The 13,760-nt window shown below is 36.9% G+C and overlaps 1 protein-coding gene across 4 annotated transcripts in view; it reads right to left on the reverse strand.

Annotated features, from left to right (window-relative positions):
* Positions 1-1,093: 1,093 nt before the first annotated feature.
* UPF2 (UPF2 regulator of nonsense mediated mRNA decay) overlaps positions 1,094-13,760 on the reverse strand; it is a 93,645-nt gene continuing 80,978 nt past the window's right edge. For all 4 annotated transcript variants that reach the window (XM_039877371.1, XM_039877369.1, XM_039877372.1 and 1 more), the window contains exons 20-22: positions 8,984-9,125; positions 7,812-7,932; positions 1,094-2,379 (exon numbers count right to left, since the gene is read on the reverse strand). In XM_039877371.1, the coding sequence (XP_039733305.1) occupies positions 2,370-2,379; positions 7,812-7,932; positions 8,984-9,125 (273 nt within the window). In that variant the 3' untranslated portion in view covers positions 1,094-2,369. The remainder of the gene's footprint in view (positions 2,380-7,811; positions 7,933-8,983; positions 9,126-13,760) is intronic.

The following is a 13,760-nucleotide window of genomic DNA, read 5'->3' on the forward strand; positions in this document are numbered from 1 at the left end:
AGGGCAAAGTCTGACAGCTAACATCTGATTTGTTAACATCTGCTTCCTTCAGTGGATTCTGAGAGGCCTAAAAGATGGACAAAGCTATCACAATCATAGTGTTCTCAAAAATGTAGACCTTTCATCTCATTTAAAAAATACATATAGCAAGCTTCTTGGTGGTTAACACAGAACCTATTTACATATCACTGATCTTTTGGTCACCAGTAAGCTATCATTGTCACAGCAATCTAACTGAATGAAGTATCGATGTTGCAGACCACCCTATTTGATCCACTTGTCATGTTTCCCAAAACATGTTACACCTATGAGTGATCTTGTTCTTTCTAGATGACAGATGAAAGGTGAATGAAGGTGAATTACCACAGCTGACATTCAGATATTCTCTGCCTTGTCCGTGATATATAGTACAATCATCCCTGGCTCCCCGAACAATTTAAAACTTAGACATATGAAATGACAAAACTTGTCAACCATTCTCCCCAATACAGAATAGAGTAACAGCATACAGGACAGTGATGAACATGGTGAAGAGGGTTGGAAAATAGGGTTAACAGAATTAAGTAGAGTTTTGAAACTCCCTTTTATTATTCAAATTCTATCTTTTCAAATTCTAATGACTCAGCTGAATTTTAGTTATTTTAGCAATAATGAGTACAGTCACTCCTTTGAACTGTGTAAGCCTTGGAAAGCAACTGAAAACAGTGGTTCTTGTGATTCGTTTCTGCCTTGTCTGCCTCAGAGGCTCTGTCACCCCTGCTGCACACACTCGGGTGAAATCATGACCACTGCCCCATGCTAGACTGTGCTGTCCCAACATTTTCCATCTTAACCAGCTTTAAGCCTATTCTAAGAATGTTTATTCCACTGGACTCCACAGGCTACTTTTTGTACTGACCCAAAGGTAAGCTGCTAACTCAGGCGCCCAGGACAACAATGCAGAATACAGATGCTGAAGCGAGAGCAACGCTGCTGGCGACGTGCTGAAGAAATCGCCTCCCAGCCCATATAAAACACGAAGACGACCGTGGAAGACATGAGTTACCCATTTAATAGGTTTCCCAAACCAAATAAAACGCAACCACACCAGATCTAAATTACAACACTTTATTGCAGCATCGGCAAAGGTCAGATTTCTGAAGCTGGTGAAGATCGGGCAGCATTTCCATGTGAAATGTTACAACTTTACAGGTTTTGTTTCTTATTTAATTCTACATGCAGAAACTGAAACATGGTAAAAGAAAAAATGCAAAATAGCTAGAAAAAAGATGTAATCAAGTTGTAGCATACAGATGTGCTCTTTAACTAAATTTACTATGCCTACTGGAAAGCAAACGAAAGACAACTATCCTAATAAATTAACAGATTGCCAGAAACAGACTAAGAACCCTCATTTCTATTTGGGGGGAGGGGTGAGAACAAAACAAAACAAAAAAACAAAAGCAAAATAAAAGCTCTACTGTTTCCATACTTTGTTTAGAGACAGAGGCTGTAAACCCATGAAGGTCAACAAAATCTTCTGATCCACTTCTTGTTGTCCTTCGTCCATTTTCTGTGCATGCTGACTGGCATGTTGTTTTCAATGATACTTACAATGGGCTCAGTATCCCTCTTCTCAGGCTGGTGTCAGACTTCCCTAAGCCATCTGAATCCATGCTCTTTGCATACTAACAGTCTTCACATTTTTCTTTTACCCCAATAGGCAACTTTATATCACTGACTCTGATGGATAAAACTGATTTTTCTCCCTCATCCCTTGTTCCTCTTGAAACAAATTCCTACACAAAAGCCTTCCTGGTGGATTATCTGGTATTTGGATATCTTTCATCATTTTGTTGTCCTGCATGTAAGTTTTTACTAGAAGATTTTACTGCTTGCTCTATACTTTTCTACTGTAGTCCTGGAGCCCCCAAATGTATCTTCTTCCAACATGGGATGTTCAATTCAGAGACACTGTAACTCAAATCAAGTTTAAAACTCAAGTTCATTTCCCCCATACCATTACCATTACAACCATTTCTTCTCCGGCTCAGTCATCTCATTGACACATTGACGCTCTTCTGGGTATAACTGCTCAGTAGTCAAGTTAACCATCTCATTTCTTGACTGCCATTCTCAAGAGAAGATTAACCCTCACGTGATTTCCATTACAAAAGGCTGTTTATGCCTTATCTGGAAGCGTGGGCTTGTTCCGTTGTTGGCAGAGGCTGCTGTTTCCGCCTCACGGCCCCAGCCTGTCCCAGGTTTGGATTCGCAACTCTCTAGACCGACATGCTGAGATGTGTCCACTGCTCTCGCTCAATTGCTGGAGGACTCCACTATCCACAACATCAGATACAGGACCTAATGAAATGACACGTGCTGCTGGGTCAACGTCTCCTAGAGGCACAAACAGGGCAATGTTAAAGAACTAGGACAGAGGACAAACCTCCGGCAAGAAAAGAACGCCTAAACATCATCAAGCACTGTTTATTGCCGTCTCCAGACAAATGAGTGCTTTTAAAGGAGCACAAAGACTCCTACTAGAGTAGACGCAGCAGGAGCCTGTAGGGGGCACTAACAAGAGCAATTCTGACAGTGACCTGGGTATCCTTCCTATCACTTCTTTCTAAGATGCAGAGAACTTGTGGTTTGTGTTATGGTGAAGTGTGTACTCCCAAAGCTCCTATGTTGAAGTCTAATCCCTAGTACCTCAGGACGTGACCTTATTTGGAAACAGGGTCATTGCTTATGTAATTAGTAAAATGAATAGGACGGGCCCCTAATCCAGTACTATCTTTTCCTTACAACAATGAGAGATTTGGACACACTCACAGGAAGAATGCCACATGAAGATGAAGGCAGAGATCGTAGGATGGTGCTGCAGGAGCCAAGGAACACCAGAGATTGTTGGCAAACCACCAGAAGCTATGAGAGGGGCACAGAACAGATTTCTCCTCACTGTCAGAGCCCTCAGAGATAACCAATCCTGCAGACACCTCAGCCTTGGGTTTTTGGCCTCCAGAACCGTGAGACAAACAGTTCTGTTGTTTAAGTCGCCCAGTTTGTGGCACTTTCTTATGGAAGCTCTAGAAAACTAACTGTTTTTCACAAGCAAGCTACATTAACGAGAAACTTTCGAAGAATAAAATGCAAGTATGAAAAAGTATATCTTCAGCTGGATAGATCCATAACTTGTGCAGAACTGAACTAAATGGAAAAAAGATCAATAACTCAAGTATTCTCTGAGAGAAATAAAGAGAAAATTCTCTCTCCTGAAATCAAAACAAAGGAATGGTCCAAAACAGAATACTTTAAATAATGCAATGAATGAAAGAAAAAAAATGCTCATAGTCTTTGATAAGCAAGATACACCTACATTACTAGTTATAGTGTAGGGGGTGTCACTTGACTAATTTATAAGCAAACAATGAGAGGTTTAAAAATCTAAGAGCCCAAAAACTACTTACAACTTATACTTTGGATTAAATGCTAATTTAGGAGGAACTTGCTATTTGATAACAACACTATCACTTATTTAACCCTACGATAAGGACACAAAGAGAATATCTAATAAAAAGTGCATACCCTCCTTATTAAGATGGATTTAAAAAGGTCTGATAGTATAACCCCTTGCTACTCAGAGTCTGGTCCACATTCCAGCAGCTTTGACATCACCTGAGAGCTAGTGAGAACTGAATCAGCACCAGTAACCTAATAAAAGTCAAGATGATTAAATTATATATTTTAAAGCTTGAGGAGCACTGGTGCAATCCATATGAACTGGTAGCATATAAACCATCTTAATATGAACACTTGCCAAAGATGCCAAACTTCTGTTTTTTTCAACACTACTGGAGTAAAAAACAACCTAAGTCTTGTACTATGAGACACATGGTTAATTGTTTTACTTAAAGCATTTTAACTCATTATAAGCAAATGCCTATACTTTGTTAGAGCATTACTGCCCAGTGAGAAAGGCTGATATTGTAACTTACAGCCCTATTTCAATCCTGATTAAAAAATGTGAAAATCATAAATAGTGTTTGGAAGCCTTATCAAAATCCACAAATAAGGAAAACATTAAACTGCTTTAATAACAAGTTCCCAAATAAATTTCCCTTTATCTGCCATGTAACGTCAACAATATTAATAATTAATCTTTTTAAAAAGCACTAGCCGATTTAAGAATCAAACTGAAAAGTTTCTTAGACCTCACAGAATTTTCTTTTCGCTCCTTTGTACAAGAATTCCTTGCTCAGCATGTTCTCCTTAAAGGTATGTGATAAACCGTCTATATACACATTTCTACTAAGTCTGGCCCAGCTAAAAATAGAATAAAGAGGAGTCAAACCACTAGGAGGCTCCACCCCATCAATTATGTTCTTTCAAATGACTACATTTCTTCACTTAAAACTTATGATTAAAAAAATGATAAAGAATATTTGCTCAAAATGCTCGAAAACTCACATTTACACATCTGCTTCTTCCTCTACACTGTTCATCCACACCTGCATTGTAACAGCACAGGTTTTGAAAATAGGACAAAAGGGCCTTTACAGAGGGCTGTTTTAAGAGTGAAGGACAAGTGATGATTTTTTTTCTTTGAGTTACAATTTTAAGAGATTTAAAACAGGTAGAATGGGTCGCTCAAGAGTTGGGACTCTTACAAAATCAAGAAACAAGAGGAAAGAAGAGTTAGGGAGCAAAACACAGAGAAAGTTTATTAAATGACTACACATAGATTTTTAAAAGGCCTTTTGCCCATTCCACAAGTACTTACTGAGCATCTATTATGTGCCAGGCCCCAAGAGCTATGAAGGAGCTATAATGGCTTTGCCTCTGCCCCCAATCTCACAGGGGACAGGGACAAGTTAGCAGGTGATTATCACTGTCTATGAACAGACAGTGAACAAGGGCAGTGCATACATGGTGACCTTCGTCAGACTTTAGAACACTGAGGTGAGACCCGACAGAGGAGCAGGAGCTATCCAGGAAAAGCACGAGAGGGTTCCAAAGAGAAGCAAAAAACCATAATAAGAACTAAAAGGCCAGCCTGGTTGGGAGAAGGGGAAAAAACCAGCAATGTATAAAGCCAATAAGGTAAGTGCACCCCCATCGTGCAGAGCTGTGTTAACCAGGTTTGGATATGAGGAGTTTGGACTTTATCCTACAAGCCATGAGGACTCACTGAAGAGCTCACATAATCAAAGAGCAGATTTGCATTTTAGAAAAAACGCTGTGGGTATAGCAAAGAGAATGAAACAGAAGGGGTTGAAACTAGAGAGTGAGACGTAGACCAGGAGGCTGTTTAGCAGTAACTGAATGAGAGTGGATTGTAGCTGGATCTAGAATTTCTCAGTGGAAGTAGAATAAAATGGGCAAGTGTAAGAATCATTCAGCAGTAGAACCAGAGGACTTGTTAATTAACTAGATATGGAAATTGAGGGAGAGAAGAATTTAAAGTAAAATCTCCTTTCTAGTTTGGATGACTAGGTGGGCAGTGTTTCCATTCGCTGAGCCGGAGAACACAGTAGAGAGTGGCTTGGGGGCAGGGGACACACGAAGGTTTATGTTCCCACGAGACATCTGGGTGGCTGTTTAGAAAACAGTTGAATATACAGTTAAAAACTAGAGACGGAGCATCTCCAGGCAAAGGCAAGTCCAGAAAGGAGTCAGGAGACAGGAGTAGCAGGCGTCAGGGATGGAAGAGGAGACAGCAGAGTCAAGGGAAGAGAGTTTGCCAAGAAGAAAAGGAGGGCCCACATGCTCAGTACTCTGAGATAGCCTACGAGACCCCTGAAAAAGACTAGGAGGCGGCTGGGGGGAAGGCAGTTTCAGTGAAATGGCAGGGGAGGTAGCAGACCAGAGTCAGTGTGACAAAGAAAGAACAAATGTAGCCAGTTCTTCAAAGTTGGGCTAACCGGGGGTCTTGAAGGAGGAAGGAAAACAGAATGGTAAATGATTTACAAAAATGGCTGAAAAACTGATAGCAAACTAAGAAAGGCATACCTTTGTGTTCATATACATATCCATGAGAGTATATTTAAGTTTACATATCTGTTTTTGTTCCATATTTTTGTTCCCTAGTGCCTAAGAAATGCTTGGTACTTAAACAGACTCACAATCAGTAATTTTTTAAAGAAATATATGACCAGTGCAGAATTAGCTCTTTCAAGTAACTGTACTTGGTTTTCCCACTGGACTGTAAGACTGAGGATTAGAACTTTGACCTTTACTACTTTTTAATTTGCCATAGTGTACCCACGGTGGATGCTGGATTCATGTAAGCTCACAAGAGCAAATCCTACTGCAGATATCAATTATGCATCGAATATCATACTTATTGATTATGTAAAGTCACCCAAACATTTAGAAGTTAGGAAAAGACACTATAGGTACAATATGACTGGAGAAGGGATCAGGTATTAATAGAAATAATGGTGTTCAGAGATGCTAAGCTGCAATACGGATAGGAGAAGTAGATGGAAAACACCAAGATAAAAATATTCTAACAGTTCTATCCTCCAATCAAGAGGCAAGAAGAGGAAAGAGGTATTATCAAGACCACTATGATATATATTTAAAGCTACTCTAATAAAATACAAAAGCAGGAAACTAATATTTTCATGGCATGTTAACCTACTTACCTTCTTCTACAATTAGCAATAAAAAGTTTTATTAGGAGACTTTAATGAAGTTTAGATAATTAAAAATAACCTAATATCTTCTTATGCCTAATTAGATGGGTTTGTACAGCATTTATAAATTAGATATCTAAAAACATTACACTCAACAAATGTTGAAAAACAGATTGCTAAACTGTTACAACAACCAGTTTTTCTAAACTGCAATTTGATTAGAGTTGTCTGAGCATATAGTTAAAAAAAAAAATGTTATCAGGAACACACGAATATGTTTAGTGAGTAAAAAAGACATAAGCTCTAACATCTGCAATTCCCCAATGCTACTCTTCTCAACAATGTACTCGTCCTGGTACTCCTGGCACACTCCCTTCTACACTTGGCAGCCTGGCCCCAACAAGATGGTGACATCTTGGGCCTGATGTATATCCTCAGTCTAAACACTAATACCCTGAGGAGGAGGATCAGTAAATGCAGCAAAGCCAATGTCACTTCTGATCACGACCCAACCACAAAACAGAACATTGAGCTGATGGTATGGGTCTTTAGATCAGATCCAAGAAAAACTTTAAATAGCTTTATTCCTTAAAAAGAGATGAATGAGGCTTTATTAAACATCTTCTATGTGAAATGCCTTATAGAGTTTTAATTATTTCACATTAAGCAACTCAAGTTCAACTAGAACTGGCATAAGTCCCAGCAGGACATTTTATATAATTAACAAAAAAACCCAAACAAAATACCTCAAAACAAACTCAACCTGCATGGTTGAAAGTCTAGTACACAGGTTTTGAGTTTTGTAAACATTAAAATGACTTAACATTGACCTGAGAGATCCTAACACAAGGCCTATGATTTTTCTCAAACTGATCTATAGCAGGTTTCTCTACAAATACAAAAGGGTTAAATTTACCCAGAGAAATCCACTTGGAAAGAGTGAAAGCCAAAACCAGTGGCTGAAATCAAGATTAAAAAAAAAAAAACAAAACAACACACACAAAAACCCAAAAAACTGTAACCACTGTACAAACAGGTTTTCTTTTCTCAAATATCTACAACTCAAAGACTTTTCTATTTTGCTAGGAGTTAGGCCTGTAGAATAAGTACAATGCAGGACTATCTAACGTGTTCACATGGACATCATGAAAAACAAAGTTAACCAAGGGAGAAATGGAGAGGCCGTCCTACCTCCCACCAGTCTTAAAGATTAGATCCGCATTAGGCGCTCCCTTTGGATGCTGGTATCGCGGCCGCCGCTCCCGATTGGTATTTGCCGGAGCTGGGCGCTGGGCAAGAGACTGCAGCATTTCTGTAGTGAGGAGCAAAACAGAAAAGGCAGTGAACTCTGGTAAATGTACCCTACCCCATGAAAGCAATCAAGAGATGAGATGTGCTCTTCAACATCCAATGTCCCCCTATCATCAGTCTAGCCACTATATAAGTTCTTGTGAGGCAGTAAAACAGTAACAAAAGCAATATAGTACAGTAATTATATTGGTTCAAATCCCAGCTCTGCCACTTATTAGCTGTGGGACTTTCAGTTCAGTTTCCCTAAATGTAAAATGGGGATAATAATAAACATTTATCTCATAGAATTGTTGTGAGATTAAATGCTCTGGAAAAGCATACAAAACAGTGTCTGGTGCACAATAAGCACTCACACTGTCAGCTATTACTCTTCATTATTAGGAGTGCTGGGTGTCAGCTAGAAGAGGAGATTCTAAAAGTGGGACTTGAAGAAAGAAAACCAAGTATTTATTTACATAACAATCTCTTGCACGAAAAGCAGTTTGTCAGTACAATGCTACATAAACAGCCATATTATGGCTTGAAAATCTGGGTGCCACAGAAATGCCTAAAGGCTGGTTTATGAAGTGTCCATGGACTCTACACATAAGGTTCCAGTTAATCCAAGAGTGCTGAACATGTCTGCATAAAACTAGAATCCTAATTTGGGCATATCCTCAAGTCTGAAGGAATATGGGGTCCTTGAGACCAGGATTCCCAAATAGACAAAAGAAAATAATACTTGAGTTAATTTGCTCACAGTTGACTGACAACTGTCAACTGTGGGGTGATTAAACACGAATTATTATCTCACTTGCAAACACAGCTCTAACAGTGTGGAATCTAAATAATTATGGAGTTAGCAAATTATGATGAAAATTACATTGTTGTTACTTTAAAAATAAGTGAGAGAAAAATGACAATAGAATGAAATATTAAAAACAATCAGCTTCTCAGATTAAATATATACAAATATGGCATGGAAAGGTCAAGAATAACAACTCTGATATTCTATATTTAAAAAACCTAAAAGGCATCAAAATTTTCCACCTGTCCTGTAAGTGATTTTATACCTTGATAATCTTCCTGTTCTTGCCGTTCATTGATATCTAATGTGAGCTTTTTCATCCTCATCCTCTCTTCTTGTTCTGCCTGTTGCTGGTTCCAATGATTTGCAGCAAGTTGGGAAGACATGGGCACATTAAGAATCTTAAACTGAGGAGAAAAAAAGAAATCACAAATGCCTTGAGAAAACTGAGAGAATAAACTATTTCAAAAAACAAACAAACAAACAACAACAGTAAGTAGAATTAAATGAGTTTAGAAAAATGTCTTTCTTCTCCTCTAAGTCAATAAAGATGGTAAAATATAAGAACATAAATAGATAATGGCATTACTCTACTAGAGAAGGCTGGATGGAAAATGGAGGCCATCAAGTTCCAGCTCCATGAGAAGCAGAAGCTCCTCTTTCCTGCATTCTGTTTGGAGGTACACGTGACCAACAGGGGATCATTTTCCATCCTGCAGTCCCTATTATGTATGAGTAACTGCCAGAAAGGCTTTATACAGCAAGCTGTAATCTGCATCCTTTCTGTTTCTATCCTCTGGAACCAGTTCTGTCCTCCTCAACTGTAGAGACCAAATCCAGTCCACCTTTAGTATAAATAGACCTTCATTTTGCTAAAGCTAGCTATGATGATGGAAAGGAAGAAGAGTCAGGAAAATGACCTACATGATCTATTTCTCTGTGATGAGAGAGAGTCCTTATCTTTGGAATGTTTTTGTTTTTAGCAGGATGCCCCTGGTTTAGGATTGTGCAAGGTAAATGAACTCAGATAGAATCTATGGATTTATGAGCCATGAAGCCCAGAAAACTGTTAAGTTAGCTATGTAACTCTCTGAGTAATAAACAGAGATGTTTCATAACCTAAATTCTGTCTGTTGTGGATAACTTGCACCCTAAGAGACATCTTCTAATACTCTGGACCAAAGGCATGTCTAAGGAAGAAAGGAACGATGATGCATGTTCTAGGTTCCTCCTAAAATGTAATACCTGGAACACTAAATGTTCCAGGTATGGTGTTTCTGGCCTGGTGCATTCAGTGTTCCAGGTATTACATTTTAGGGTGTGAAACTCTACAAACCCGACTAACTATATTTTATTTTTATCACAGCAGACAGTTAAATATCTCACATATAAAAATATGAATACATCTAAGGTAGTCTATGTGGCTACCAGCCTAAGAGACCTTACGCCTTCTCCCCAATGAACTTAGTTTCACATGCCCTGCTCTTAGTGGTCCAGTACAAACTTTATGCAAATATCACTTCCTATTATACAAGCTCGAAATCATCTTTTTTAGAACAACTCTAGTGAGGTATACTTAACATACATTAAAACGCACATATTTTAAATGTACATTTGATGAGTTTCAACATAGGCATACCCGTAAGAAAACTTCACTGCAATCAATATAATGAACCTATCACCTCCAAAGGTTTTTCTTGTCTCTTTGTAACCCATCTCTTCCTCTATCCTATCCCCAGGCAACCACTGACCTTTTTGTCACTACTGTTAGTTTGTACTTTCTAAAATTTTATACAGATTAAATCATACAGCACATATTCTATTTTGCCCAGCTTCTTTTACTTAGCACTATAATTCTGAGACGCATCCATGTTATCATAAGTAGCAATAGTTCGTTCTCTTTTATTGTAGAGTAGTATTCTCTTATGAATACACCACAGCTTGTTTATCCATTCACTTGTTGATAGCATTTGGGGTGTTTCCAGTTTGGGGTTATTACAAATACAGTTGTATACTCATGTACAACTAGTTTTTATTTCTCTTAAATAAAAAATATTAGGAATAGAAAAGCTGGGAATAGTTGGTAAGTTTTACTTTTTAAGAAACTGTGAAAATATTTTCCAAAGTGCCTATAACATTTTACATTCCACGAGCAGCATAGATGAGTTCTGGGTCTTTCACATCCTTGCCAGTACTCAATTTTAAAAAAATTTTAGCCATTCTAGTGAGCATGTAGTAATATTTTCATTTCCTAACAACTAAAATCATGTTTATCATGTTTTAAAACTCAATCTAGAATTATGCTAAAAGTTGACACTGATTTACTGTAGTTTTCATAATGTATTTTTTCCTCTCTTTGAGAAAGATACTATTTGCCCACTATGAATCTTCTACTGTCCCATTCTGTAAAACTTCCTAAGATTAATGACAACTGTTCTATAATTACATATAGAAGTTCTTTCAGTCATTAAGAATATAATTTGCTTGTGCCTGAACACTGGGACTCACTTAAAGTAAATAAACTATCCCTCTTGACACTATCTAATTTTACCCAATCTTTAATTTAAACTTTCAGGGTGAAATCTTTCTTCTTGATAAAAAGGAAAGTGAATGGTTGTTTTTTCCACAATCTCTTCAAAAGCAGTGGGATTTACTCCTCCTTGTTCTCAGGATCATGATCATAGTCATAGCCTTTTAAAAGACCACCTCATCTTTTTAAATCACATCTCTTTCAAAAATTGCTGGTTGTAAGCTGTTTATTTCTACATTCTGGTGTATATGGTCTGATGATGGTCAATTTTTCCTTCCTCCACAATTAGGAATTCTATGCTATCTTTTTTTCCTGCCCCTTCTCCAGTTTCCTTTCGTTTTCACACTACGATCAGTTCTTTCATGAAATATACACTTGCCAGACAGTGCTACAAAGAAAAACACAGATTTTTGTGTAGTCAGACAGACTGGGTTCATGCCTCAGTTCTATCATCTATTAGCATGACCTAGCAAAAGAATGTTCCCTTAAGAACATTCTTTTTCTCATACATAAAATGAAGATATAAATACCACCTTTTACAGTTACTGTGAGGACTAAATGAGATAAAATATGTAAAGTGCACAATATAGTGCCTACCTCATACTAGGTACTCCATAAATATTACCTATTAGTAATGCATTTAAATTTATTAAAGTTCAGAATAGTCTCCCTCACTATTTCCTATACATTCTGAAAACCATAAAATCACAAGATAATTTTAAAAAGTCACCTTAGCAAAATGAGATTGACAACCAACAAGAAGAAACTGAAATCCTTAACTATTTCTGTATACCTGTCCTTAGGCCTGTGTAATTATCTGTATCAGGAATGCATCTGTATCAGATGGTACATGCCCCAACTGTTTATTTCCACTAACAAAAATAACTGAAACAAAGTTAAATAAAATGGCCATCAAACCTTTTGTTTTTCAAAATTCAGGAAAACGCACAAAAAATAAATTAGTAAAAAGAGTTGAGCTCAAAATAAATTTTCTGCCGGACCCTTTACATGCATTTAACATGTGAAACAAAAGTTCATAATAAATTTACTCTGCCTAAACAGTAAAGTTAATGTGAGATGTCATACTAATTCATTATGAAATTCTTTATTTTCAGCACTATTCATGTGGAAAGCACCACTGCATCTGTATTTCCAAAACCAGGTGCTATAACTAATGGCAGAGAAAAAGCCCTACTCAAGTAGACATTGTCAACAGAGTTGGAACAAATTACTGTGATGCAAGAGAATTATGTCAAATTCTAGAAAGACAGACCATAACTATGAGAACAATTCCAGATGAGGTCTTAAAGCAATTTTCTAGTCTTTCCTTAATAGAACGATTGTGAAATCTGGTTAGCAGATATATCTGAGGCACAGATACTCTAAGTAAAACTTAATCTGTCAGTATAAATCAACACAGACAGTGCTACATAAATACATTCGCTTTAAAAATATAATTACAAATAAAAAACTCTCAAATACAGGATGATTTTAATAAATTTTAACTTATTATTTTATTATTATATAGGTAGGAATTCTGAGCAATGTTGAGTACTATCACAGTGAAATACAAAATATCTATTAGGCTTTGAGAATTATAGCTAAATTTTAAGTCATTCTCTGTTCCTAGTATCAAATAAGATGAAATTATTTGAGATGGTAAAGATAAAGAGAGGTAAAGAAAGTTTGAGTTTCTTATGTAAATTATAGAACTCACTGTTATAATGCTCTTATTTAATCAACTGATTGGTTTTCCTCTCAGTGGCTTTACTGAATGGTTTTAAACATGTATAAATATATTCAAACACAGAAGTGACATATTACTCTTTTACCAAGTAGCCTAATAAGAAATGTCAATAATTTCCTGCTCACCATGAAATCACAAGTTGCAATTCTAAGATGCTTTTATCTGCCACATTAACACAAAGAGAAAACAGGGTGGCCATTTTTTCCCCTTACTAAGTTCCTGAAAATAATGTTGAGTCTAATGATGTTGGTACTAATCATCCTAATGAAACAGCTTAAAACGTTATAAAGAAAATTTCATAATAATTTCATAAAAAATGTGAAAAAATACAGGCTTTCTATTCATTTCTAAGACTTTCTACTCAATTTCTTCTAGAAAGCTAAATATCTTCTATAGGGAAATAAATAAAAGACAAACAAAAACACATTTTACAACTGAGACAAGTTTTACAAAAGGAAAAATTCTCAAGTATTACGTGCTTTAAGAGTTATCAAATAATAAATAGAGAAAATAAGAGATAAATTTCCTGACACCACCCTCACCAAGTGCCTTCACCATAAAGCTGCTGAGGTACTTTTAAAAGGCAGGTACTATTTTATAGCAAAATAGATGTCAAAAAGATTAAAGTTACTTACACTAGATTTCCTGAACTATGATAATGGCAATAAAGGTGATTTAGGTTATATATGAAACTACTTCATAACTATAGCTGAAACTGGAAAAATATGTGTGTAAAACTGGAAAAATATTATGTGTATACACACA

This window comes from Pteropus medius, unplaced genomic scaffold (genome assembly GCF_902729225.1).
Source record: "Pteropus medius unplaced genomic scaffold, Ma_sr-lr_union100, whole genome shotgun sequence".
NCBI classification, from domain to species: domain Eukaryota; kingdom Metazoa; phylum Chordata; class Mammalia; order Chiroptera; family Pteropodidae; genus Pteropus; species Pteropus medius.